This window comes from Micromys minutus, assembly GCF_963924665.1.
Source record: "Micromys minutus genome assembly, chromosome: 11".
NCBI classification, from domain to species: Eukaryota; Metazoa; Chordata; class Mammalia; order Rodentia; family Muridae; genus Micromys; species Micromys minutus.
This window is the reverse complement of record NC_137980.1, coordinates 46,941,303-46,967,276: the sequence shown is the minus strand read 5'-3', so window position 1 is coordinate 46,967,276 and position 25,974 is coordinate 46,941,303. Positions and strand designations below refer to the sequence as shown.

Here is a 25,974-nt window from a genome sequence, read left to right as displayed (position 1 = left end):
CGTATGTGTGCATGCACACACATGGGCGAATGTGTAGGTGGGGAATGATAGCTTTGCACTGGAAGAATATTCTAGTTTCTATTTCAAAGGGCAGAGTTTTGTGGTGGTTGTGTGATGTGTGATGTAGGCATTTCCTCCTAATGGAAGCTCTTCCTTCCACCTTTAGAAACTGTGTTATCAAGTGCCCCCTGAGTAAGGGGAATTTACTCAGAAGGGGGACTGCTCAGAACATTTTAAGGAGTTCCCATGCTGAGGGGAACTGTCAAGCCTGAATCTCTCTTCTTGGGCTGAGTGTTTTCTTCTGTCCAGGCTCCGCTGTGGCAGGACCTCTCAGACCTGAGTGGGCTGAGAGACCACACTGGGGCAAGTGCAGGCCAAGGAACAGCTCCCTTCTGGTGGGGCGCATAGTTTCCACTATCTTTATCTAACACATGCTTCAGGCCACTTTTAGCATCCTATCTGATGCTCTTCTCACCCTTGTAAGTGTAGCAGTGGATTCAGGGCCTTGTCTCTGCTCAGCCTCACAGTTAACGTGATACAGAGCTAGGCTCTAGTCCATGGAGCCTATTGCCCCATCGCCCTTTAGTAAGACTACAGCTGCAGGAGCTAAAGGGGTCACTAGCTTACAGTTGCTCTGTCACTCAAGCCATTTACCTCTCATGCTCATGTACTTGCCTCACCTTTGCTTGTGAGAGGGGGGCAGTTGAGAATCCCTTTGTAACTGGGATAAGGACCCCAAAGCCACACAGTGCAGACATTCTTGGACAGCCTGGGCCTAAACCAGAACTTGGTCTTTTGCTAAGTCTTGTGTGGGCATGACTGGGGTGTGGGTCATTTCAGGATTTGCCAGCTTTCTGGACCTGATCCAAGGTTCTCTGTGGGATTTTGAGACCAATCTAGACTTGCCCACCCCAGCCTCTAGGACTTCACAATTGTGTCTGCATAAGTATTGTGTTAGAAAGTGATCAGTCCACAGGAACTAACTGCTTTGGATCCCTGTTCCTTCTGGAGTCCAGCTCTTTTCCAGGTTTAAGTGTATGTAACCTGTGCTTCCAGCAATGGAATGAAGATAGGGTCAGGAGAACACACTTGCCTCTCTGTCCCCAGACAGCCTTCACCTTTAACAGTAACGAACAATAACTAAAGGTCTACTTTCAGATGAGCCCAGCTCTGTCACCTGGAGTAACAGTGGGTTCAGTCTGTCTCAGAGAAAGGGTTGTCTCTTTGGGGTCCAGGCCCTGAAGAAGGGGAGTGGAAATGACAGAAGAGCAGGCTGTGCTCCCTTTGAAACTGTGAAGACCTCCTCAGCCTGCCCCTGGCCTTTAACTATCTTCCCAGTTGATATCCGTGAAATCAAGGAGATCCGCCCAGGGAAGACTTCCCGGGACTTTGACCGCTACCAAGAAGACCCTGCCTTCCGGCCAGACCAGTCACACTGTTTTGTCATTCTCTATGGAATGGAGTTCCGCCTGAAGACCCTGAGCCTGCAAGGTGGGAGACACGGGCTTAGGAGAGGTGGGGGGAGGTAAGGGGAAACCCAGCTGCACTTGCTCTTGTGGGAGATATGTGCTAGTAGCTCAGCTGTTGCTCTGCTCACAGCCACATCTGAGGATGAGGTGAACATGTGGATCAAGGGCTTAACGTGGCTGATGGAGGATACACTGCAGGCGGCCACACCCCTGCAAATTGAGAGGTAAGACTCATCTTCATGTGGCTTAGACCAGATGTCTTGGAACTAAGAGAAAAGAGGCAGAGACTAAAGATCTCCTGCAGACAGTAACTGCTCTTCTCCCTAGGCTTTAACTTAGCTGGAGAAGGGCCCCTTCCTTACCTCAGGCTGCTCTCTCTTTTCAGGTGGCTCCGGAAGCAGTTCTACTCCGTGGATCGCAACCGAGAGGATCGGTAGGTGCTAAGCTGAGGTGTTTGCCTAACCAGTGGGCACCCAGAGCATTTGAGCCAGAGGGCCCAGAGAGCTGAGTTACACAGGGAAGGGCTAGGGCTTCTGACACAGTAGTTCATGCTGCTGACAGTGGGGTACAAAGCTGGCTCTGGGTCTTAGAGATGCGATTGGCACTGCAGTCAGAGGACCAGGAGCTGGAGGAAGCAAAGACCAGATGGCTTGCTGCCAATACAGCTTTGTACTGTTCCAAGGCCCTCTGAGAGTCCCCAGAGGCAAAAGCCTTGGGAGGTGTAGTGGATGACCTTCTCTGACCTAGAGTTTCCTCAGTGTCCTAGATAAGCTTACCATTGTTGCAGTGAAACACCATGAACAGGCCACTTGGGAAGGCAAGGGTTTATTCAGCTTAAATTAACTTCCTCCTTGCTATTCTTCACCGAAGGAAGCCAGGACAGGAACTCAAACAGGGCAGGAACCTGGAGTCAGGAGCTGATGCAGAGGTCATGGAGGAAGGCTGCTTATGGCTTGCTTCTCATAGCTTACTCAGCCTGCTTTCTTATAGAACCCACGACTACGAGCCTAGAGGTGCCCCCACCTGCCAACATTGGGATGGGCTGTCCCACATCAATCACTAATTAGGAAAATGCCCTGCAGGCTTGCCTACACCTGGATCTTACAGAGACTCTTCTCAATTAAGGCTCTCTCTTCTCCCAGTGTGTCAAGTAAACATAAAACTAGCCAGACACACTCAAGATCATACTGCTGTAGAGGGCTGTTAGCTCTTACTGCTGTAGAGGGCTGTTAGACACTGTCCGACCATTCTGGGTGTAGGTGAGGCAGATTGAGGTATAATGGTAGGAATTATCTGGATTTGGGCCACATTTAAAAATTTGATGCATTTTTAAAAACTGCATCAAAAAGTCAGAAATCAATATAGGCTTTTGACTGAGTGACTGGAAAGTAAAGTTGCCATTGCCTGAGACAAGAAGACAGTAGGAGGAACACATTGTGGGGAACTCAGGGTCTACAAGTGTTATGGTGCATAGTAGGTGCCCAGGTAGAATGAGTCACATGAGGCGGTAGGGCTGGAGGTAGTAACACAGGGGTGTGGACAGATGAAATGGAAAGTCGTGGGGTCTCAGATAAAAACTCATGGGCCCAGATAGCAAGAGAAGGGAGGAGATGCCCACTAGCCAACCCCAGACTACTTCCACATGAGAAGCTAGGGAGTTTACCCTCACGTGTTATAACATTGTGGTGATAGTTGCTTCAGCCCAGTGGGGAGCAGCTTGGAGCATAAAGGGAGTTCAGGAGAGTCTTGTAGGAGTTTTACATAGAGAGGCAGAGGGAACAATTACACAAACACCGCAAAGCAGAAAGAGCAGCATGTTTTTATGATGATGGTGATGGGAAAGGGAGGGGACAGGCTTCTGTCTCCTTTGTGAATATGGGGCCCCTTGACAACAGCTTCTTGGCTGACTGAGGGTCAGGTGACCTAATGCTCCTTGCAGAACAAAGACTCTAGAGTATTAGTTCTCAACCTGTGGGTCTTGACCCCTTAGGGAGGGTTGAATTCATTCACTGGTGTCACCTAAGACTATCTGCATATCAGACATTTACATTAGGATTCATGACAGTAGCAAAGTTATAGTTGTGAAGTAGGGATGAAATAATTTTCTAGTTGGAGGTCCCCACAGCAGGGGGAAATAGTTAACTATTAAAGGGTTGGTGCATTAGTTTGAGAAATACTGTACTAGAGCATTCAACCATTGCTGAAGATCTGAGCCTTACTTCAAGAATTTTGGTCTTTCCTGCCTGGCTTTATGCCAAAAGAGGATGTGCCCCTATTTCTAGCACCCACTCCCAGGAGAACATCCTTTTCCATCTTGTTCATCCAGTTGTTGTCCTAGCTGCCACTCCTGGAGGGGAGGGTGCATTCTCTCACTCCCTCGCTTCCTCCCTTCTCTCTCTTACTCTCCCTCCTTCTGTTCCTTTTCCCTTCTCTCCCTCTCTCCCCTTCCCTTCCCCTCTTCCTTTTTCCCTCTCTCCCACTCTCTCTGACTAGGTTCTTTTCCTGGAGTCAGTTTACTGTCCAGCCTAAGGCGTGTGCCCAGGCAGCAACAGCTCCATGTGGCTAAGTGCACATGATTCCTTCCCTGATGCTTATCCGGGGTCTGTGGGCCCAGGATATTCCAGTTAGTGGCAGTGAGCACTGCCCTCTCCTGTCCAGACAGGAGATCGGAGCTGGGGTCAGCTGCTAGAGGTGGTTTATTCTGCCCTCCACTCCAACCGGACCTGCTTTCCTGAGCTTGGTCGCTTCTGGAGTATTGGGCTTTTTCTTTTCACATGCAGAAACTGAGGCCCAGAGAAAGGAAGGGACTTTCATCTATCATACCGTGAAGTTTGAAACAATATGCTCCTAAGACTGCAGGTTCCCAGAGTATAGGTGTTTACCTGTCCATCCTTGGGTAGGCTCAGCTTAAAGTCAGAAGGGAACCCTTTTTACTCTCCTCAGTATATCAGCCAAGGACTTGAAGAACATGCTGTCACAGGTCAACTACCGGGTCCCCAACATGCGCTTCCTCCGAGAGCGGCTCACGGTAACGCACACTTGGGGCTATCTACTGGCAGGGCAGGAGAGGCCAACAGCTCCTCACAAGGGCTGACAGGCAGTCTGCTCTGTACCATGCAGGACCTTGAACAGCGCAGCGGGGACATCACCTACGGGCAGTTTGCTCAGCTGTACCGCAGCCTCATGTACAGCGCCCAGAAGACGGTGCATGAGCCTCTTGCTCTCCCCTGCCCTTGACCCAACTCCTCTGCCCCTTCTCATATCCCTGCTGCCCTGCTTTGGAGTTTTTGGGTGCTATTGCTCCAGCCATACCCCCAGAGCATCTGCTCCCTAACCTTTTCTTAAGAGCCCCTTTCCTGCATGGGTCTCCCAGGGCTTTCCTCCTGACCAGATTCTGTTCTCTGCAGATGGACCTTCCCTTCTTGGAAACCAACACATTGAGGTTTGGTTTGGAACAGCCAATTGGGCTTTTTCTCTGGGTGGTTTCAGACCCATGTGGGAAGCAGTGGGTGGGTGGGGGTGGGGCATAATAAACCACTGGGTGTCTACATTAGCCTGGGCCCCTTGTCTATTGATGAAGTCAGCCAGCTGCCAGACACTGTGTTCTCTCCCTGCAGGACTGGAGAGCGGCCAGAGCATTGCCAGGTGTCCCTTTCTGAGTTCCAGCAGTTCCTTCTTGAGTACCAGGGGGTACGGCTGGGCCAGGGAGTCAGGCTGCAGGCTGGGCTCATCATTGGTGGCCTCTTCCATGACTTCCTCTTTGCCTAGCAGGAGCTGTGGGCTGTTGACCGGCTCCAGGTGCAGGAATTTATGCTCAACTTCCTTCGAGACCCCTTGCGAGAGATTGAGGAGCCATACTTCTTTGTGGATGAGGTGAGCCTCACCTTTCCCACCATCTGTTAGAGAAAACAGGTGGGGTAACCAGAGGCGACCCATGTTCTAACAGCTATATATGCAACCTACTGCCAGCAGAGTTGAAACTGAACACACTCTTGTACACCTATTTCCATCCCAAGTGGCAGCCAGGACTCATTCATTCACTTTCTCCTCCGCGTTTATTCTTGTAGCTTGTCACCTTTCTGTTCTCCAAAGAGAACAGTGTGTGGAACTCACAGCTGGATGCTGTGTGCCCAGACACCATGAACAACCCCCTCTCTCACTACTGGATCTCTTCCTCACATAATACGTGAGTATGCCTCTTTCTGTTCATCCAGCCTTTTCTAAGGAGGGAGGAAGGCCCACCAGACCATATGTGTCTCTTCTTGCTTATCCAGGTACCTGACTGGGGACCAGTTCTCCAGCGAGTCCTCCCTGGAAGCCTATGCTCGCTGCCTGAGGATGGGCTGTCGCTGCATTGAGTGTACGTTGTGTCTAGGGTTTGGAGAGGGAAGGTGGGAGACCTTCCTGTTTGACCATGATGATATTGTTCCCTAGTGGACTGCTGGGATGGACCAGATGGGATGCCCGTCATTTACCATGGGCACACTCTCACCACCAAGATCAAATTCTCAGATGTCCTGCACACAATCAAGGAGCATGCTTTCGTAGCCTCAGAGTGAGTGGGTGTGGAGGTCGTGGGCAACCTCCAGAACGTCCTTTCACTCGGGGATCCCTTGCATGACTTGCCCCCACTCCTCCTGTGGTCTCAGGCTATCTCATTTTCCTTCAGTGCCCAGAGGAATGTGTCCTCTGGGCCATTCTCAGTTGGCAGCTGGAGCCAGGCCTGCAGCCGCTGCACTGAAAGGATCCTCACGCCGCATTTGGGGGCTGCTTCTCATCTTTTCTCACCTCTTTTGTGTGGGATGTCTTTTGCTAGGGCAGCCTCAGCAACTCAGAGGCTCCCTACCGTAACAGTTGCCACTTCTTGGTTCCCACTGCCTCCCAGCTGCCTCCTGATGTGTCCCCACCCTTGCTCCAGAGGGCTCCTCTCTTCAGAGGGGTCCTGTGGGTAAAGTGCCCAGGCCCTTGACTCCCATTATTTTACCCTGTAAGGAACTGTTTGGACTGAGGCTTGAGCCAGAATAACTGTAGCGGTAATGTCACTGTGCTCCCCACTGCCTTCAGGTACCCTGTCATCCTGTCCATTGAGGACCACTGCAGCATTGCCCAGCAGAGAAACATGGCTCAGCACTTCAGAAAGGTGCTTGGAGACACTCTCCTTACCAAGCCCGTGGACATTGCTGCTGATGGACTTCCTTCTCCCAACCAGCTCAAGAGGAAGATCCTTATTAAGGTGTGGCACTGTTGGTAGTAGATGCATTAGGAGATGGGGCTAGGCGTGTAGTGGTTTTGCCGTGACCTGGTCTGCTTCCACAGCACAAGAAGCTGGCTGAGGGCAGTGCCTATGAGGAGGTGCCTACCTCTGTGATGTACTCCGAGAATGACATCAGTAACTCCATCAAGAATGGTATCCTCTACTTGGAGGACCCCGTGAATCATGTGAGGTCTAGCTGAGCCTGGACATGGTGGGGCAGTGTGTTGAAATCTGGCTTACAGGTCCCCTTTGGTCTCTTCCAGGAGTGGTATCCCCACTACTTTGTTCTGACTAGCAGCAAGATCTATTACTCTGAGGAGACCAGCAGCGACCAGGGCAATGAGGATGAAGAGGAACCAAAAGAGGTAGAATTGTTGAGGGGCGTGGGTTCAGCTGAATAACTTCATAGTCAGGGCTGGAGAGATGCTCAGTTGTTGAGAGCACTGACTGCTCTTCCTGAGGTCCTGAGTTCAATTCCCAGCAACCACATGGTGGCTCACAACCATCTGTAATAGGATCTGATGCCCTCTGCTGGTGTGTCTGAAGACAACAGTGTGCTCATATACATAAAAAAAAAAAAACAACAAAAAAAGAACTTGATAGTCACCGGTGTCTTCTGTCATCCTGTCTAGGCCAGTGGCAGCACAGAGCTGCACTCGAGCGAGAAGTGGTTCCACGGGAAGCTCGGGGCTGGGCGCGATGGGCGGCACATTGCTGAGCGCCTGCTCACTGAGTACTGCATAGAGACTGGGGCTCCTGATGGCTCCTTCCTAGTGCGAGAAAGCGAGACCTTCGTGGGAGACTACACGCTGTCTTTCTGGTAACCCACAGCCAGCATCATATCTATGTTTAGTCCGTGTGTACAGTAGACTGTGCCTAGATATAACTGGTTAACATTTCAGCCTTGGGTCTAGGTTTTCCACAGAACATAATTCATTCTTACACAGGCATGTGTAAACTTAAACATGCATGTTTGATGTGTTTGTCCTCTAAGCTTCTTTGGAGAATGGCCTCCCTTTTTGAAATGTTATGCTTTGCCTAGTTAAGTATTCTTTGAAGCTCTGACCTATTTTTGATGCCTCTCCCATCCTGTCTTTCCTCAGGCGGAATGGGAAAGTCCAGCACTGCCGAATCCACTCCCGGCAGGATGCTGGGACTCCCAAGTTCTTCTTGACAGATAACCTTGTCTTTGACTCTCTCTATGACCTCATCACACATTATCAGCAAGTACCCCTGCGCTGCAATGAGTTTGAGATGCGCCTTTCAGAGCCTGTTCCACAGACGAATGCCCATGAGAGCAAAGAGTGAGGAAAGGTCAGGGAGGGGAGCAAGGGTATGGGTAGGACTGGCCAGGGCCTAACTCTGTTGATTTTCAGGTGGTACCACGCAAGCCTGACTAGAGCTCAGGCTGAACATATGCTGATGCGAGTACCCCGTGATGGGGCCTTCTTGGTGCGGAAACGCAATGAGCCTAACTCATATGCCATCTCTTTCCGGTGAGGCATGCTGGACAGGTGTGGGCTCTTGCTGGGATCTGGGCTGTTTTCCTTGCTGACTGTCCTGTCATTGTGAAGGGCTGAGGGCAAGATCAAACACTGCCGAGTACAGCAGGAAGGCCAGACTGTGATGCTGGGGAACTCTGAGTTTGACAGCCTGGTCGACCTCATCAGCTACTATGAGAAGCACCCCCTGTACCGCAAGATGAAACTGCGCTACCCCATCAACGAGGAGGCACTGGAGAAGATTGGGACAGCTGTGAGAAGGCCGGGGGTCGGGGAGCAGGGTATACCAGTATAGTAAGAGGACACTCATAGTTGTTAGTGTCTGGATGTGCTGAAAACTCATCCTGTGGTGTTTGCAAGTTCACATGGGAGCTCTAGGAGTTACTGGGAGCCATGGTGTGTGGCTGGAGGAAGTAGCACCTGAGCTGTCCTCGGTATTCAGACAAGATCCCCATGAGCTAAGAATTGGGTAGCAATGTCTGGGAGCTCACATGGGTTGTGTGCACACATGGGCTTGGTCAGAGTATGTAGAGCGGAGGACAGGGTAGGTGCAATTGTATAGATGCCTTTGTTCTTTGGGAAGGCTCTGGAGAGAAGACCCTGGGCTTGGTAGTGCAGAGGTTGCCAAGGGTCTTGGACTAGTGTTGTGGTTTTAAGTAGAAGGCAGGCATCTCACACAGAATTAGTTGAGAGTTGTCACTTGTGTCATGATATTCTGGTCAGGGTCATGCTGTTCCCTGAAGCCAGAAGAGGTTGTGCTGGACCTCTTCCTGACCTTGGGTTCAGCCACTGAACAAATCATTTAAGTATGTGGTGCTGTTGGCAGCTCAGCGGCAGGTAACTCAGGGTCTTACGAAGTCAAGGTAGTAGATGTTGGGTAAAAGTGCAGAAAGGAGTGTGGAGTCAGGTCCCTACAGTCACCCTCCCCTTGGAAGTTGAGGGGGTTCCAGCAGTCCAGGGCCAGTGAGCAGGGGCAGACCCCTTGTCGAAGCGGCCAACTGTGCTTCAGAAACTGGGCAGGTAGGAGCTAGCAGCTGCATTTGTCTCAGTTCTGGGGCGGTAATAGATCACAATGTGTCCTGTTTCCAGGAACCCGATTATGGGGCACTGTACGAGGGCCGAAACCCTGGCTTCTATGTGGAGGCAAACCCTATGCCTACTTTCAAGGTAAATATCTGTCCTTGGCATAGGAAGGAGGGGTCCCCTACTGCTTGGGGTTTGTATTTCTGTATTCTGAGCCTATTTGTGGTAGGTGTGGAGAAGCAAGTGCTAGTTGTGGTTTTCTGAGGCTCTAGAGATTGTAAGATGTGTGGTTGGCAAATGACCATAAATCTCCAGGGCTCAGCCACTTCATAGCCCATGTCTTGGGTTAGAACTGGCCCTTTGTCACTTCAGAGTGATCCCATGTCTTCCATGGGTAGCACAACGGGGTCAGATGGCACACTGTCCAGTTCCTTCATCACGAGGATCTTAGGATCCTTTGACCTTTTCTCTAATGTAGCAGATTGCCCTTCTGTTAGCAGTTAGTACCATCAGAGATGAGTGAGGGTCCTAACTGTAGAGCTACACAGGACTGCACTTACTCTCATGGGCCTCAGCCCTGACTTCTGGGAGTAGACCCTGGACAGAGCGCCAAAGACTCCATCTTGGCAGCCAAGAATTTCCCTGGAGAAAACCGTGTATCTTCCCGTCCTGCTTATTCTGAAACTTCCCACACGGCAGCATTTAGAACCGTGTCTAGGATTACTTGCTAACAGTGGTACTTTCCACGAGCACAAGCCCAGGCACATGTATGTACATGTGCTGCACTTGGTCGAGTGATGGGGCGTGCCCTCTACTTTACTCCACGCAGTCCCATTGTCTTTCCTCTGCAGTGTGCAGTAAAAGCCCTCTTTGACTACAAGGCCCAGAGAGAGGATGAGCTGACTTTTACCAAGAGTGCCATCATCCAGAATGTGGAAAAGCAAGATGGTGGCTGGTAGGTCGTCTGAAGTGGTGGGATAGGAGTCCAGGGCTCCTGTGTAGCTGGCACTGAAGCACTTGTGACATTATGCTTTGAGAGAATCTGTGTCATGGTCACTAGCAGTGTTTGCCTTAGCCTGACTTATGTGTGGGAACCCCCCCCAAAAGATCTTGTGAGAGTTTGGGGTAGTTGCTGGAGTCAGTACCCTGTTGCTTCCACAGGTGGCGAGGAGACTATGGTGGGAAGAAGCAGCTGTGGTTCCCCTCAAACTATGTGGAAGAGATGATCAATCCAGCAATCCTAGAGCCAGAAAGGGAGGTATGTCTGGAACCACCCAGTGTCACAGGTTTGTTTCCCTGTCTCCAGGTTCCCTTTTGATGTGTCTATCAATCACACCTAGGCCTTCCTGTCATCTGTGAGCCACACATCCTGTGTGGTCACACTCTAGTCTCTATGTACTTCCGTCATGCTTGGCTGGTCATGAATATACCCAAAAGATAGTTTAAAAAATCCCTCAGTTAAGCATGCAGCAGCCATGCTGACCATCCTGTGGTTTTACTTCCTACAGCACCTGGATGAGAACAGCCCACTGGGGGACTTGCTACGAGGGGTCTTAGATGTGCCATCCTGTCAGATAGGTGAGCTCCAGTTCCTAGCTCATGGTTCCTCATATTGTCAGGTGTCCATGTCACTCCTGCTCCTGGAGAGGAGGCCGTGGCTGAGCCCCCAGAAGCTACTCTTATACTCTGGACATCCCAGACTCCTTTGTCATCCCCCAAATTTACCCTGTGCCAGGTACAATGGAGTCATAGTTGACAGAGATGCCGACAAGCTGACATTCAGTCCTAATGGTTTAGACCATAGGGTTGGGACAGAAGCCTGGAGATGGGTTAGGGGGAGGGGGTTACAAAGCATGGCTCCAGGGAAGAGGCCTGAGTCAGTTCGGTTGGAACCTTGGTTCCACCACAGCTGCTATGGTATGTCTGACTACAGTATCCTGTGTAAATTGTACCAGTTTTGCCTGTTTGTAAGTACGGCCAGGAAGAAATGGAATGAATTCCTTTGAGCCAGTGTCTAGGGCAGTGGTTTTCAACCTGTGGATTTCAATCCCTTTGGAGGCCTAACGACCCTTTCCTAGGGTTTGTTCATCAGATACACTGCATATCAGATATTTACATTATGATTCATAAATAGTAGCAAAATTATGACATAGCAATGAAATAATTTTATGGTTGGGGGTCACCGCAGCATGAGGAAATATATTGAAGGGTTCACAGCATTAGAAAAGACAAAGAGATAGCATTCCTAGCTTTGTATTATTTTACCCCCAACAGCCATTCGTCCTGAGGGCAAAAACAACCGGCTCTTCGTCTTCTCCATCAGCATGCCATCAGTGGCTCAGTGGTCCCTAGATGTTGCAGCTGACTCACAGGAGGAGTTGCAGGACTGGGTGAAAAAGATCCGTGAAGTTGCCCAGACTGCAGATGCCAGGGTGAGAACCTGCCACAGATTAGAAGGTGCTACTGGGTCTGCGAGGGCAACATGTGGGCCCGCCTGGGAGCCAAAGCCTCCAAGTCCCCAGCTAGCTCCTTTAGAGAAGGTAACTGGTGTGGCCTGTTATAGGCCTTAGATAAAGCACCCAGAAGAACAGACTCAAGTTAGAAAATGTTGAACATGAAATACTCTGGATCACCTGAATGAGTATAAGGCAAGAGGTAAGAGAGGTCCTGGGCTGGTAGCAGGAGTGGAATCAGACTTAGAAGAGATGAGGTGGCAAGGTAGGAAGAGGGCTTAGGAAAATGTTTGTAACGTTTGATGGAGAAGACGAATGGAGAAGGGTGTGAGTCTGAGACAGGAAGCAGGGAAGCTGCAGATATTCACAGCAGCAGAATTTTGCTATAATGAGGGCCACAGAGGTATGGTAAAAATGGTGTCCATTGGCTTTAGCAGCAGCAGATACTTCTAGTAACACTGACAAGGTTGGATGGCAGTGGGTTGTAGGGAGTGACTAGCCACGAAGAGCCAGGAGTTGGAGTAGTGGATAGTGGGTAGCTTGCATTTGTTTGGAAGGACCAGCTTTCTGGAGGCGGCCTCTTCCATTGAGCCTGATGAAACATTTGCAGATGTCCATGGCAACTTAGAGGCTGCCCCCCAGGGCATTTGGTGAGCATTTGTGACTGGAGAACAGATACAATGCTGAGGATTTCATTAGTGTGTCCTGGAGGGCAAGGCACTGAAAGATCCTGTGGCTGGAGGGCTAGATCCTGGGTCTAGCCTGGAACGAAAGTACATAGAGGAGCCCTAAAGGAAGAGACTACAAAGAGCATTGTGGGGAGTGTGTGAGTAGGCTGCAGCTAAGATCAGGCATGGGAAGAGGAAAGTTGCATTAGCCATGGGGGACATGAGGTGGTAAGATCATCAATGGTACACACATTGCCAAGTGGGCTTAGGCCTTAGTGCTTCAGGGAATCAGGAAGCGGTGTTTTTGCTGAAGGATGAGACTAGGTAAAGAATAATCAGAAAGCATTACTGGGCAGGCCTTGCCCACCTTAGTACCATGTGAGGTCATTTGGGACATGAGTTATGGTGAGGCTTCCACCCCAAGAGGGTGGGGGGACAAGTGTATCTGTGGAGACAGAGGAAAAGATAATTTTTGAATAAAACGGAGCCTGTAGTTTTGTTTACTGTATGGTGGTATTTAAACTGTGCAAGGAGAGGATAGGGCCTCAAAACACCTGAAGTGTGTGTGTACTCAAGGCTGGCAGGAGCTTCCTTCTCCTGGGCAGAGCTCAGCCTGGGTCTTGTGTGTGTCACCAGCTTACTGAGGGAAAGATGATGGAGAGGAGGAAGAAGATCGCCTTGGAGCTTTCCGAGCTTGTGGTCTACTGCCGGCCGGTTCCCTTTGATGAAGAGAGTAAGGCTGGGGCCGGGTGTGGTGTGCATGCTGAGGGGCTGGTGGTAAGAAGGTGATGTTTAATGCCCTCTCCCGTACATACACTGTACAAGGGGGCCACTCCATACATGCTCTCACTGTTTGGCTCAGAGATTGGCACAGAACGTGCTTGTTACCGGGACATGTCCTCCTTTCCGGAAACCAAGGCTGAGAAGTATGTGAACAAGGCCAAAGGCAAGAAGTTCCTTCAGTACAACCGGCTGCAGCTCTCTCGAATCTACCCTAAGGGCCAAAGGCTGGACTCCTCCAATTATGATCCCCTGCCCATGTGGATCTGCGGCAGCCAGCTCGTAGCACTCAATTTTCAGACCCCAGACAAGCCTATGCAGATGAACCAGGCTCTCTTCATGGCGGGGGGACATTGTGGCTATGTGCTGCAGCCAAGCACCATGCGAGACGAAGCCTTTGACCCCTTTGACAAGAGCAGTCTCCGAGGTCTGGAACCCTGTGTCATTTGCATTGAGGTGGGTATGTTCGTGCGGATGCTTCAGGGTGAGAAAGGGCACAGAGGTGAGCAGCATTGCTGCTTACGTGGGGGAAGGTAACTCACTTTGGACTATTCTTGAGCTTGAAGTAGAACCATCGGAAGTGGAAAGCCAGCAGGTCCTCTGTGAGGGTTGGGATCCCAGAGGTAGCACAGCTGATCATGGCCAGTTTTGGGCACAAAAAGAGTTAGGCTGTCAGCTTAAGGCTAACCTTCGAAAAGTCACTAGCTGGCAGAAAGATCCTGGTCAGTGGCACAAATCAGGCTAAAAGGGGCCTGTAATGAGCCAGGCTCCGTCGGCAGGACCAAGCAAAGCCTGGGCTTGCTTGAGCAGCAGCCTGTTTGCCTTTCCTAGTCCCTGGAATAGAGCTCCCCCGTGCATGTCTGGTGAAAAGCTGTGAGCAAGAGTCTGGAAAGAGTAAGGCTAGCCTGTGGGCAGCTGGGCACACATGGGAGCCACAGATGGACAGGTGCACTGCTGTTTCCCAGACTTTCCCCCCAAAGTGGAATGATTTAAAGATCCCCACATTGGAACAGACTTGGATTTAACATGAAATGGACTATAAAGTACTTATGACACTTAGCTAAAGCTCAGTTTTCTACAGCCAACAGCTTGTTCTGCCGTGGAACAGTGAGGGGCCTAATGGGCAGCACCTTCAGGGCCCAGCAGGGGGCATACTGCCTCCATGGTGCATTTTCCTTCTTGATTTGCTCCCCAAGCCTCTGCTGTGAGGATGTTGGGGGCAGGAAGACAGTTATCACCCCATCTCTGCCTTACTGCCTCACAGGTGCTGGGCGCCAGGCATCTGCCGAAGAACGGCCGGGGTATCGTATGTCCTTTTGTGGAGATTGAAGTGGCTGGGGCAGAGTATGACAGCACCAAGCAAAAGACGGAGTTTGTGGGTAAGTCAGTCGTCCCCCATTACCAGCCATTCTCCTGGAGTGTGGAAGACCTCCCCACCAGTCATCACATCCCCTTCATGTGGCCTTGGCTTTTGCCCTTGCTTTCACAGTGGACAATGGACTGAACCCTGTGTGGCCTGCAAAGCCCTTCCACTTCCAGATCAGTAACCCAGAGTTTGCCTTTCTGCGCTTTGTGGTGTATGAGGAAGACATGTTTAGTGACCAGAACTTCTTGGCTCAGGCTACTTTCCCTGTAAAAGGCCTGAAGACAGGTGAGGACACTTCCTTAACAAAGTCTTGCTGTCAGGGTGGGGCTTATTCCCTTGCTTGACGCCTGTTAGGCTGAGAGCCAGGTATTTCTCCTAGGATACAGAGCAGTGCCTTTGAAGAACAACTACAGTGAAGACCTGGAGTTGGCCTCCCTGCTCATCAAGATTGAAATTTTCCCTGCTAAGGTAACTACAGCAGAGTGAACAGAGAGCTCAGCCATAGCCCCTGAGATGCAGAAGAGACCTCAACTATTGTGCACTTCCCTTGCTGAGCAGGAGAATGGTGACCTCAGTCCTTTCAGTGGTACATCCCTGAGGGAACGGGCCTCAGATGCCTCCAGCCAGCTGTTCCACGTCCGGGCCCGGGAAGGGTCCTTTGAAGCCAGATACCAGCAGCCATTTGAAGACTTCCGCATCTCGCAGGAGCATCTCGCAGACCATTTCGATAGTCGGGAACGAAGGTGAGGGAGATGACGGGGAAGTTGGCCAGTGTGTAGGACCTTGAAGGAGAAGGGTGCTGGAGCCAGAAAAAAACAGCAGTCCTTTGGCAGCTTTCTCCTATGTGGAAAAGCAATAACTGTGTGTCTTTGGGTTGTCCTGTCTGGCTGCAAGGCTAGTAAGGACACTTTACTTCTGTTCAGGGCCCAAAGAAGGACTCGGGTCAATGGAGACAACCGCCTCTAATCATGCCCCACCCTGTTGGAGAGCAGCAGGTGCTGCCCACCTGCGGATGCCATGAACTGGGTTCTCTGGGAGCTGTCTACTGTAAAGCCTTCCTGGTCTCACAGCCTGGAGCCTGGATTCCAGCAGTGAAGGCTAGACAAAACCAAGCCATTAATGAGATGTATTGTTTTGGGCCTCCATGCCCAGCTCTGGGTGAAGGCAAAAAAATGTACTGTGTCTCGCATTAAGCACACACAACTGGCCCTGAATGTGGAGGTGGGTCCTTCCATCTGGGCCAGGACTAGGGCTGAAGCCCCTTGGAAAGAGAAGTTGCCTCAGTTGGTGGTATAGGAGGCTTCAAGGAGCTGCTGATACATTCCTGAAAGAGGAGGAGGAGGAAGAGCCTTGCTGGGCCAGGGAAACAAAGTTTACATTGTCCTGTAGCTTTAAAACCACAGCTGGTCAGGGTGAAAGAGTAGATGCCCTGAAGTTTGGGCCTGGAGCCAGGACAGAGGAATGCAGGGCCTGTAAGAGGGTTCTGCTCTGCCCAAGGAGGAAGACACAGCACAAGGGCACATTGCCCATGGCTGGGCACAGTACCCAGCCTGAAAGATACAGGGGATCATGATAAAAATAGCAGTATTTTTTTTTTTCTTCTCAGTGGTATTGTAACTAAGTTATTTTGTCCTGCTCCTCACTTTGGAAGGGAAGACCCAGCACAGAGCCTTTGGGAACAGCAGCTCTATAGGATGTTGTACTGGGAGAGGACACTGTCAAGAAGGGTGGAGGGGCAGGAGGAGAGAAGAGCAATGTCTGCCCTGGTGAGCTTTTTTGTTTTTATAGCAAGGAAGACTCTATGTTTTCCCTTAGGAATGGAGACATGGGTAAGTGGAGTCAGGCAGTAGGTACCAAATGAAGCTGCTGTGTGGTGCAGTTTCTGTATCGTTGGTAAAAAAGATGCAGAGGAGATGGGAAGGCTGGGAAGGTAAGCCTCACCTCTGAGAACAGAGGCTGGGGTCCAGGCCTGTGGGTGCAAAGGTGCCTCAGCATAGCCAGCATTCAGCACATGCAAACCCACTGCCCACATCTGGGCTCAGGGTTGGCCATTTGCTAGTTCTGCTGCCCTCTTAAGATCTTACTGCCAAATAAATCGTCATGTCCTTTTAACTCATTTGTTTCTTGGGCGCTCAGGACAACATGGTGATTGACAGTAGAAGCAAGTGTGGTATAATATCCCTGGAGACTTGCGAAGTCACACAGCTCTTCCCTGTGGCTCTAAAATGTGTGGCCACCTCTTCTTCTAATGGTATTGCTGAAGTCCACCCCACCAAGGCGCAATCTCAGTCTCCACTGCACAGAAGCCTACTTCATAAAGTAGCATTTGGCTATGTGCTGCCAAGTGCTACTCTGTTTGCCTGTCCAACTGCCTCTGAGCATACCATGCTGAGGAAGGCTTGTTCCTTCCTGAGGCTTTGCTGGAGCAGTACAAAAGCCACACCACAGTGAAGCAGTGTGTACCACCTGCTGGATTAGCTGTTCGAGTCCCATAGCAGTAAGTACATAGGTGATGGTTGGGTCTAATTTTCAACAAATACCTCCATTTCCTGAGCAAGTCTTCCAAAGAGGCTCAGCTCTGCCTTTAAGCAGCTTCACAGAACCATAATTCACGCTTCTTGTCCCCTTAGCATGTTTCCTTTCAGGTAGTATTTTCTCAGTGACGCAGATTTAAGGATCAGTTTCATCACTTAAATCCCCCAGGTGAACCTGACTATTGTTGAGTGATCCAGGAGACCCGTCTTGGCACCTCATGGCTGTCTTGCTCGATGCATCCAGTGTGTCCCTACATGTGACAGCTTGGCTAACATTGCTTTCCATCCACCGGGTTATGACCTGTAGAATTTCAGCCAAGCATCATTTAAGCACACCCTCAGGTACATACTGTTATCAGGGCTTCCTGGAGCATGAAAATGAGTAGTCAGGTTGAGAACCATTGGCTTTGGCAGAGGAATCCAAAAGAGTGCGGTTGGAACGGAAGGCAGTGATACCAGGAACACACGCTAAGAGAAGTCTCCTTTTGACTAGCAGGCCAGGAACAAGTAAGAAGGATTGCTACATGTTACCAGTGAAAACAGGAGCATTGCTTATAACTTCAGGGGCATTCTGCCTCTTGCCGAAAGACTAAGCCCATGGTTAAAAGGCAGAAATGATTTGTGGCCTTTACTAAGAAAAATCACAGGTAGCTGTGCCCTTAACAAAAAGAGCTGGGGCCTCGCTTTGGGCCAGATTCACCCTGACCGTCAGCTGAGGACTGGGACTAACCAGCCACTTGTCTTTCAACTTATTCATTACCTCTGACCATATCAGATCTACTGAAGGGTGCTGAGTGAGTGGGAGGTTACTCCACCAAACTAGCTTAGTGACCAAAACAAGCCCAGCCCTGCCTTAAAGTTTAGGTAAAAGCATATTTCCCTTAGAGGCTTCCCCTACCTAGGATATAAACCTCCAGAGGGTTTACATTCTTTCTTACCCAGAAGACACTACAGCTCCCTGCAGGCTGACGCTGTCATCTCCACCGTGTTCTGAACCTGCCCACCGAGGACTCAGAAATAGTTCATGGCATTATGCTTTAGTTCACTGTATGGCTTGGCTCTTAGACTCAACACACAACTTCTTTAGGACCTGAGCTGCCCTGGGAAAGGCCAAGTCACGAGCAGGTCCTGATGCTGTTGAACTTCACTCCAAGGTGGCTTTGTTTTGGAATCCCACTTTCTTTATGGCCAGTGAGGCTGAGTTCAGGAATGCAGAAGACAAAGAATTCCATGAACTGGAATACATCCTTGGGGAGCTGAGGGAAGCCCCAACACCTATTACTTTTAAGGGTCATATTTGCCCTCAACCCCAAAAGTCAATAGAAGGGGATTTAGATTTTTGTTTATTCCCTCCCATTCCCCCACACAAAGTCAGATAAAATGTGTCTGTACGTTTTTATTTAGGAACAGTTAAAAGATTGGAAGTACCACTGAGGCCCATTCAAACTACACAAGCAGTTTTGTCCCTCATCCCATCCCTTATCCAAACCTGCAGATACAAAATCTAGGAAATGTGCAATTTGCATCTTGGAAATAGCAGCATCCCCATGGGGGACCTTAAGAGGCCCGGAGACTCAGCTCAAAGAGGTCATCTTCAGACCTCCCACCACACACAGCCCACACTAAAAGCAAAGACTATCTTTCTATTCAAATGTTTCCCAGGGTGAAGGATTCCTACATTCCAGCCAGGTGTGGCCCATGCCTGTGACTCAGTGCTTGGGAGGTAGAGGCAGGATGAGCACCCAAGTCTGAGGCCAGCTTGTCTACAAAGTAAGTAGACCAGTCAGGTGGGAGGCCAGTCAGGGCCACACAGAAAATGCCCTCTACAAAAGTCTATGTGACAGAATATGCTGTTTCGTAGTTTACTCTCACAGCTGGCTGCAGTAAGAAGGGAATTTCTTCTCACTTAGCACCAGGATAGTCTTCAGTTGTTCTGGGAAACAGGAAGCACACCAAAGGCAGACTGTTCAAATCACCCCCAGTCCTACTCAGCAGTCAGGCCCCAAGAACAAAGCTATCCACACTGAGATCAGAACACAGCAGGTGCTGGGGACCAGGAACCAAGACATTGTCAGCAAGGACACTGCAGGTCTTTGGCTGCCTCCCCAATTTCCCCAAGGGCTTTGTCAGGACAACTCAAAGAACAATAGTCAGCAGGGACCAGAAAAGGGTTGGCTCATTTTCTCTGTTTAATAACAATTATGACACAGTCTGACCTTCCTGGCAAAGCTGAACAAAGCCAGCTACTCAGAAGCATGTGAGAGACCAGTGCCCTGAGTGACCACTCCTGCCCTTGGCCCACCCAATTTCACAGAGCAACCTAACTCATGCTGGAACCCTGCTGAGGAATGGGTTTGTTCTCACTGCAGCCAACCTCACATGGGGCTACTAGAACGAGACCAAGCTGTGTGGACAGGAGCTAGGAACAAGATCTCAAGCACAAACTGCAGGTTAACTGGCACCACATAATACTTTCACCCACTGGGCATGTCTCTTCTGGGACTTAGCACTGGTGGCTCTTTCTATAGTCAGTGTCTGAGCAGGCTTTATCCTAGGCATTTACCTTCAACTGGAGTTCTAATTCTGAATCACCCACTTTCCATGGAAGGGAACACATGTCAAAAGGCATAGACCAAGAAAAGCTATTAACATACAGGTGCCCATCGATGGGCACAGTATGCCAGTCTCTTGTCAGTATATGTGCAGGCCCCTCAGGTGTCCTGATGTGCCATCTGCCCACCCCTGTAAACAGCAGGAAGATACCATGTAGCAAACAGTCCCTTCCAAATAGCTGTTCTCTGTACTTCCGGGTTCCTGCCAGAGAAGCAGCAAGTACAATGGAGTACTAACTACACTGAGTGTTCAGTGCTGCAATCCATGAGACTGAAAAACCAAGGAAGCAGGTGCCCACCTCTTCCTTGTAGCTACCAGAGCCTGCTGTACATAGCCTGTAGTAGCCAACCCAAGTGTACTCTCTGGATTTACATCCCTGCTCCAGACTTTAGGGAGTTGGGAAGAGAAACCCTGAACTAAAAACCTGTGCTGGTTTTCCAGTCTGGAGGACTAGGTTCACAGGACTGCTGGTTAGTGTAGACAAGCACTCAGAAAGTCCCCCAAAGCAGGCTCTCAGTCTTTGGATGACCATTAACCCTCTGAGCTGCTTTGACTCGAAAACTCAGTACAGGTTCTGAACTCTGAGTACATTTGGACTTGCCACTACCTAGATGCTAGCCATCCCTAGTGGCCAAGCACTAGGGAACACGGACTCCAGCAGAAATAGACCAAGGATTCCGTTCCTTTTGGATTTCTAGCTAGCAAGCCAGGTAGCAGTGTAAACCGTAGGCAAGCATGAGCATTGGTTCTGTCATTACTCAGTCAAAACTAAACCCAGCCATTAATCTTAAGAGCCCTCAAAAGCCTTATTAGCCTTGGAGTATAGAGCTCAGAAACATACCTGCTCCACTGAGCCAAGACAGAGGAACTGCAGTGTGGTTAATTCAGGAAGACATGTGGGCTCTGGTGCTGTAGCACATGGAAGTCACCTCAAAGGTCTGCAGGATGGTGAACAGTGTGCTCTTAAGGGAGAAGAGGAAGCTGAATCAGGGATGCTAAAAAGGCTGGTATAAGAAAAACCAGGCAGCAGGCCAAACTTTGGGCAGAATGATCTGACCAAAGTCCTTAATGTATCTAGAAGACTACTGCAGAAAGCTTCAGCCTTGCAAATGAATGTGATGTAAGTTCATCTGCAAAGTTGCTTTAGAGAAAACAAATTCTAAGTTTTGTTTTAGGATTTTCTTGGCTGGTTTCCCAGAAAGTGCCTTTATACACTTGGGCTGTGACAGTGGAGCTGACTGAGCTGCTCCGATCTGAGGAGTTTGGTCCACGTAGAGACTAGGAAGACAAAAGGCAATGGCTCAAGACAGGACAGCTCAACACTCACCTGGAGGACAACACGAGTCTCCAACCAGAAAGCTTGCTCCCCCACCCCTGCCCTCCACACAAGGTGGCTGTGTGACAGATGTCCTAGGGCCAGCAGGGAGGAGGTGACACAGTATGACATAGCTACTGACAAAACAAGTAAAACCTTTGAGAACCATGTGGGCCTGGAGAGTGCAGCTGAGCTTCCTGGTAGCACACACCCAAGGCCAGCTGGGGACAGACTGGAGGATACTGGTAGCCGCCCACCAGGTCCCACCCAACTCTCCTTGTGCTTCCAGAGGGAAGGGTGCCCTCAGGCTAAGGTATTTTGTTCACCTGGTAGCCACTGTCACTCAGCCAAGAGAAAAGTGCAAAGACAGTCACTAGTAGACCTCAAAGTCATCTAGGGAAAGGGCTCCCAAAACTAACACACTCAACTCCCGAAAGAAAAATTTCTGATCAAAAATTACAAGCAATATGCAAAGCTTATGTATAAGTTTAGGTTTCTGTTAGAATTGGTACTGGTTTATAACAACTGACAAACATGTGAGTAGAAAAAGTTCAACATACAAGACCAGCAACAAAGAACACTTAGAATGTACTCTGGTAAGTCCAAATGAGTACAGAGGATAGGGCAAGACTCACCGTCTCACAGAGCACACCTTGTTAGGAGTAGCACACGCCACCCCACCTCAGCAGCTACAGCCAGCCTTCTATTGAAGGCACACAGAACAGCTTGAGCCTCCCACTGTACAAGGCCACTGTGATGTCACATAGTGACCATAGGCCTGGTAGCTACCAACCTACACCCCAACTCCTCTGTCAGTGCACTCATGCTTGGTATCAAAGCCTTTCCCTGAAGTGCCTACTCCATGACCACCTACCTCCCTAACCATTACCTATCAAACAAGGTCCAAGCCACAATTTCCCTACCCCTATCCAAGAGCAAAGGAAGCAAGGTCCGCTTAGTCTAAAGCATTTCTTACCTGGACAAGCTTGCCGTTATCAGCTCTGAGAAAGGTGTGGTGTGACCCTCGTTACTGCAACTTCCCATCCAGAAGACTACCTAATGCCCGAGTCCAGAGGCCAGGCTGCTCATTGTCCACCAAGTAACTTATTGTTTCTGTTCCATGTAAATTGTTCAGACATTTTTATGGAGTCTACCATTCAACTAGTGCAGCAGGGCTCCGGAGGTGAAGCCCGGCAGGTGAGACACAGGTGCTTTCTTAGAGGAGGGCTTCCTGTGCTGCCCCAGTGTACTGTCATCTCTTCACACACAGACTACTTCCCCTAGAGCATCCACACGAAGCTCACGTGTACATCAGATGTACATTTTATGGATAAAGTATCAAATGAGTATGTATCCTGTATATATGGATATGTAAATCTGCACATACACAGACACTAAAGGAAAACTTCCAGGCATCTGTTCTCGGGAGGAAAACAATCATTCAACATTCATTCTTTCCAATTCCTCAAGGTTTGGGGCCAAATAACTTCCCTCCCCAAACAAAGGGTACAAAAATAGGCTGCAAAACTTGCCAAGTAGTCAAAAAAAAAAAAAAAAAAAAAAAAAAAAAACCAAAAAACAAAACAAAACACCCCACTCTGAGACAAATGTGAGGCCATCCCTATGGGAACAGGAAGGGCAGGAGAAACATCTTATAATGGTTCAAGGGCCCTGGGTTACAAAGAAAACCCTCTTTCCTAAAAGGCTGAAGGCTGCCATGTTCATCCTCAGACTATCCCCTCCACTGGGAGGGAGGGAGAACACTTAGAAGTTGACCACTGCCTTCCTGGTCAAAGCTCTTGCCTTGCCTGTGGGTCTCCTGATGGAGTATCCAAGAGGGAAGTGGGACCATGGATGACACATTCTGTTTGTCATCATTCCCTCCCCTGCCCTGCTTTGTCTACTGCTCTCAGAGAATCCAGCCTAGAGAGAATGAGGCTTAAATGTTTAGTACAGCTCCCTAAGCAAGTTTTCCATTGTTTCAAAGGCACCATTTCTTGCGATTTTAATTAAAAAGACATGAGGCTTAGGCAAAAGTAGATAGAGTACTTGTCTCTCAGGTTGGGAATATAAATGTGGAACTTTAAAAACACCCTCACAGGAATCTGTCCAGTGATGTCCAGCACCTCTGGATCATGAAACCAGTAGCTGGCCAGGCCCTTGGTTGGTGTGTGACAAAGGCTTTTTGCCAGGAACTCTCACTGCAGGTCTTTGTGTTCAAGACCACTCTAGCTCTAGTCACTTCAACTCTCCCAAGCCCTTCCCCCTCTTCCTTCCTACCAGATACCATGCATTTCCTTCTGACCTGCAGGAGGCATTGAGCACTATGGGGGCCAAAGCCACAGCAATTGGCTCTACTTTGACCACTTTTGTTTTGTTCTAACAGAGTCAGAACTGAAGGGCTGAAGGGAGCGTACAGGTCAGTAGATTGGGCTTTACAACAATGGTTTCTTTAGTTGATCTGATAATGGAGAAGTTGGTCCATGATTCAAACTCCATAAAAAAAGCAGAATTACAGTTAACTAAAGAGAGTGGTTAGCATCCAATGGTAAGGTCATCGCTTGGTTGTGTTCAGAACTGAGGGTAACAGTGGACTCTGTGTCAATCAGAACACAAGACAAGCCTGGCACAAAATGTGGCTTGTCTCCACTCAGTGATGCAGAGATCTCTTCCAACAGTCTGTTCCCTTGAGAAGACAAGTAGGACAGGCCTGATGCAGTTCTGCACATGCCTGCAACTCCTGCTGCCGCCAAGGAGGAGGGTCCCTGTGGTCTTGGCTTCCCCAGAACAGATACAGCACTGTCAGAGCTGTACTGCTTTGGTAACCCGAGTTCCTGTGTACTGAAAATGTCTGTAGTAGGATGCTTTATTAAATGTATATAGGCAGATGTATATGCTAACAACTTGATTCTGGGTTTAAGTATATGCAATCTGAACTGCTTTGTCCCTGGGAGGCCAAGGAAAGGCCCTGCACTGTGGCAGGATGGGCTGATGAGAAACCATTGCTACTTGATTAGAAGTGTCAGGCAGAGGGCGGTGGCAGGTTCTGGGCTCAGCGAGGCTCCAGAGGTTCTCCTGGTACCTGGCAGCTGGCCATCAAGATGATGTGTGGCAGGTTTGGCCCTTCCACATAGCAGACAGCATCCCAGAATGGCCGGATCTTCACAGTAATCAGATCAAATTCAGTCTGTTTCTGAGGAGAAAACACATACCTGTCACTCCGTGGAAGCTACAATGTGTACAGTCCCCAGGGATGCCCAGTCCTCACTTCCTGGGCTGGTATCACTGGTGTTGGGGACTCCTTAATTCCATGAGGAATGCCATGCCACTGTCCCCTCTAGCCTTAGGGGAGGTGAAAAAGCAGAGTGTGGGTTAAGGACAGGGATGCTGGCTCAACGGAACAAGACCTTCAGACTTCTTGGCCTCCTGTCACTTACCTAGTCCATCCCCCTGGCCTCTGACCCGATGCCTGATAACCCCGTGTTCTAACAGTCCTGCCTCCTGCACCGAGAGCTCTGAGCTCTGACATCTCACATATACCTTACAGGTTGGAAGTCAAGGTCAGGGCAGCTGATAACAGGCTCGTATCCCGTGTATTTAGACAGGGCCCTTCCACTGAGGCTGGCTGGAGAGCAGGAGAAGCCCTGGTACAGATAACAAACAAGCCATGGAGGCCAGGCTACCACAAGATTTAGGCCACCCCTGCCATCCTGCTCTGCCATGCCTGTTACACCCACGCTTCTCATCACCAGTTTGAAAACATCATGGCACAATACATGTAGCACACAATTTCCCATTACAGCCATACTAAGTATGCCTCAGTATTATGTTCATTTTTGTTATGAGCCAACACCCTGTATGCATTAATTACTGCCAGTTTTTCTCTCGGAAGTGTACCTTCTACCTTCGTCTCTACAAATTCGTCTAGACTTCATCAAAGTAGAATCATAAAATATTTGTCTTTTGTGACTAGCCTATTTAACTTGGCATAATATTTTCAAGTTCCATCCATTTGCAGTGTATCAGAATTTTATTCCTTTTTATAATAGAATAATAGTCCACTGTATATTTGTGTATGTGTGTCTATATGGCACACTTATCCATTCCTGTGTTAATGGACACAGGTTGTTTCCTTCTTTTGAAACGTGTGAATTCTACTGCTTTGAACATTCATACACAGGGGCTGGAGAGACGGCTCAGTGGTTAGAGCACTGACTGCCCTTCCAGAGGTCCTGAGTTCAATTCCCAGCAACCACATGGTGGCTCACAACCATCTGTAATGGGATCTGATGCCCTCTTCTGGTGTGTCTGAAGACAGTGACAGTGTACTCACATGTAATAAATCTTTTTTTAAAAAAAGAAAGAAGTCCATATGCAATGTCAGTTTAGGCCCTCTTTTCAGTGCTAGGAGTGAGACTTCGGGATTGGATGAGAAGCCTGTGTTCAGTTTCCTGAGACCTGCTGAAGAGTTTTCCAAGGTTTAAGCCCTTTACATCCACAGCAGCAGTGTACCAGGGAGCCGGTTTTCCCTACCCCCTCTGCAATGCCTGGCTTTGTCTGTGTACGTTAACAATAGCTGATGTAAGTGTGAACTAGAATCTCGTGTAGATCCTCATTGTTTCACATGCATTTCCCTAAAAACTAAAGCTCTTAGTCATCTTCATTTTTCTTATCTTTTAAAAAGTAGTTTTATGTCTATGGATGTTTTGCCTGCATGTATGTCTGTGGTGCTTGGTCCTATGGAAACCAGAAGACAGCATTAGATCTCCTGGAACTGGAGTTACAAATAGTTGTGAGCTGCCACGTGGGTGCTGGAAACTGAATCCAGGTCCTCAGCAGCTTCCAACTGCTGAGCCATCTCTCTAGCCCAAGATGTTGGTCATCTTTTCATGAGCTTGTAACTCTTGTTAGCTCTCTCCTTCTTAGGAGAAACATCTAGTTAAATAATTTATCCATTTTAATTGGCTTGTTGTTGAAATGTATTTCTATGTATTCTG

The 25,974-nt window shown here is 49.3% G+C and overlaps 2 protein-coding genes across 2 annotated transcripts in view; one reads left to right on the top strand and one right to left on the bottom strand.

Moving 5' to 3' along the window:
- PLCG1 (phospholipase C gamma 1) overlaps positions 1 to 15,626 on the top strand; it is a 29,856-nt gene extending 14,230 nt beyond the window's left edge. The window contains exons 3-32 of the mRNA XM_080925642.1: positions 1,339 to 1,491; positions 1,600 to 1,693; positions 1,855 to 1,902; positions 4,413 to 4,497; positions 4,590 to 4,673; positions 4,877 to 4,911; positions 5,087 to 5,159; positions 5,241 to 5,342; positions 5,537 to 5,655; positions 5,744 to 5,829; positions 5,904 to 6,024; positions 6,534 to 6,702; positions 6,786 to 6,908; positions 6,987 to 7,088; positions 7,356 to 7,543; positions 7,827 to 8,027; positions 8,100 to 8,219; positions 8,298 to 8,478; positions 9,315 to 9,392; positions 10,100 to 10,203; positions 10,410 to 10,506; positions 10,757 to 10,826; positions 11,523 to 11,680; positions 13,006 to 13,102; positions 13,232 to 13,605; positions 14,414 to 14,528; positions 14,639 to 14,800; positions 14,895 to 14,983; positions 15,074 to 15,258; positions 15,439 to 15,626. Of these exons, the coding sequence (XP_080781768.1) occupies positions 1,339 to 1,491; positions 1,600 to 1,693; positions 1,855 to 1,902; positions 4,413 to 4,497; positions 4,590 to 4,673; positions 4,877 to 4,911; positions 5,087 to 5,159; positions 5,241 to 5,342; positions 5,537 to 5,655; positions 5,744 to 5,829; positions 5,904 to 6,024; positions 6,534 to 6,702; positions 6,786 to 6,908; positions 6,987 to 7,088; positions 7,356 to 7,543; positions 7,827 to 8,027; positions 8,100 to 8,219; positions 8,298 to 8,478; positions 9,315 to 9,392; positions 10,100 to 10,203; positions 10,410 to 10,506; positions 10,757 to 10,826; positions 11,523 to 11,680; positions 13,006 to 13,102; positions 13,232 to 13,605; positions 14,414 to 14,528; positions 14,639 to 14,800; positions 14,895 to 14,983; positions 15,074 to 15,258; positions 15,439 to 15,481 (3,656 nt within the window). The 3' untranslated portion in view covers positions 15,482 to 15,626. The remainder of the gene's footprint in view (positions 1 to 1,338; positions 1,492 to 1,599; positions 1,694 to 1,854; positions 1,903 to 4,412; positions 4,498 to 4,589; positions 4,674 to 4,876; positions 4,912 to 5,086; positions 5,160 to 5,240; positions 5,343 to 5,536; positions 5,656 to 5,743; positions 5,830 to 5,903; positions 6,025 to 6,533; positions 6,703 to 6,785; positions 6,909 to 6,986; positions 7,089 to 7,355; positions 7,544 to 7,826; positions 8,028 to 8,099; positions 8,220 to 8,297; positions 8,479 to 9,314; positions 9,393 to 10,099; positions 10,204 to 10,409; positions 10,507 to 10,756; positions 10,827 to 11,522; positions 11,681 to 13,005; positions 13,103 to 13,231; positions 13,606 to 14,413; positions 14,529 to 14,638; positions 14,801 to 14,894; positions 14,984 to 15,073; positions 15,259 to 15,438) is intronic.
- Positions 15,627 to 18,436: 2,810 nt separating this feature from the next.
- Positions 18,437 to 25,974, bottom strand: part of ZHX3 (zinc fingers and homeoboxes 3) — a 99,268-nt gene continuing 91,730 nt past the window's right edge. Inside the window, exon 4 of the mRNA XM_080925643.1 lies at positions 18,437 to 24,170. Coding sequence (XP_080781769.1) covers positions 24,160 to 24,170 — 11 coding nt within the window. The 3' untranslated portion in view covers positions 18,437 to 24,159. The remainder of the gene's footprint in view (positions 24,171 to 25,974) is intronic.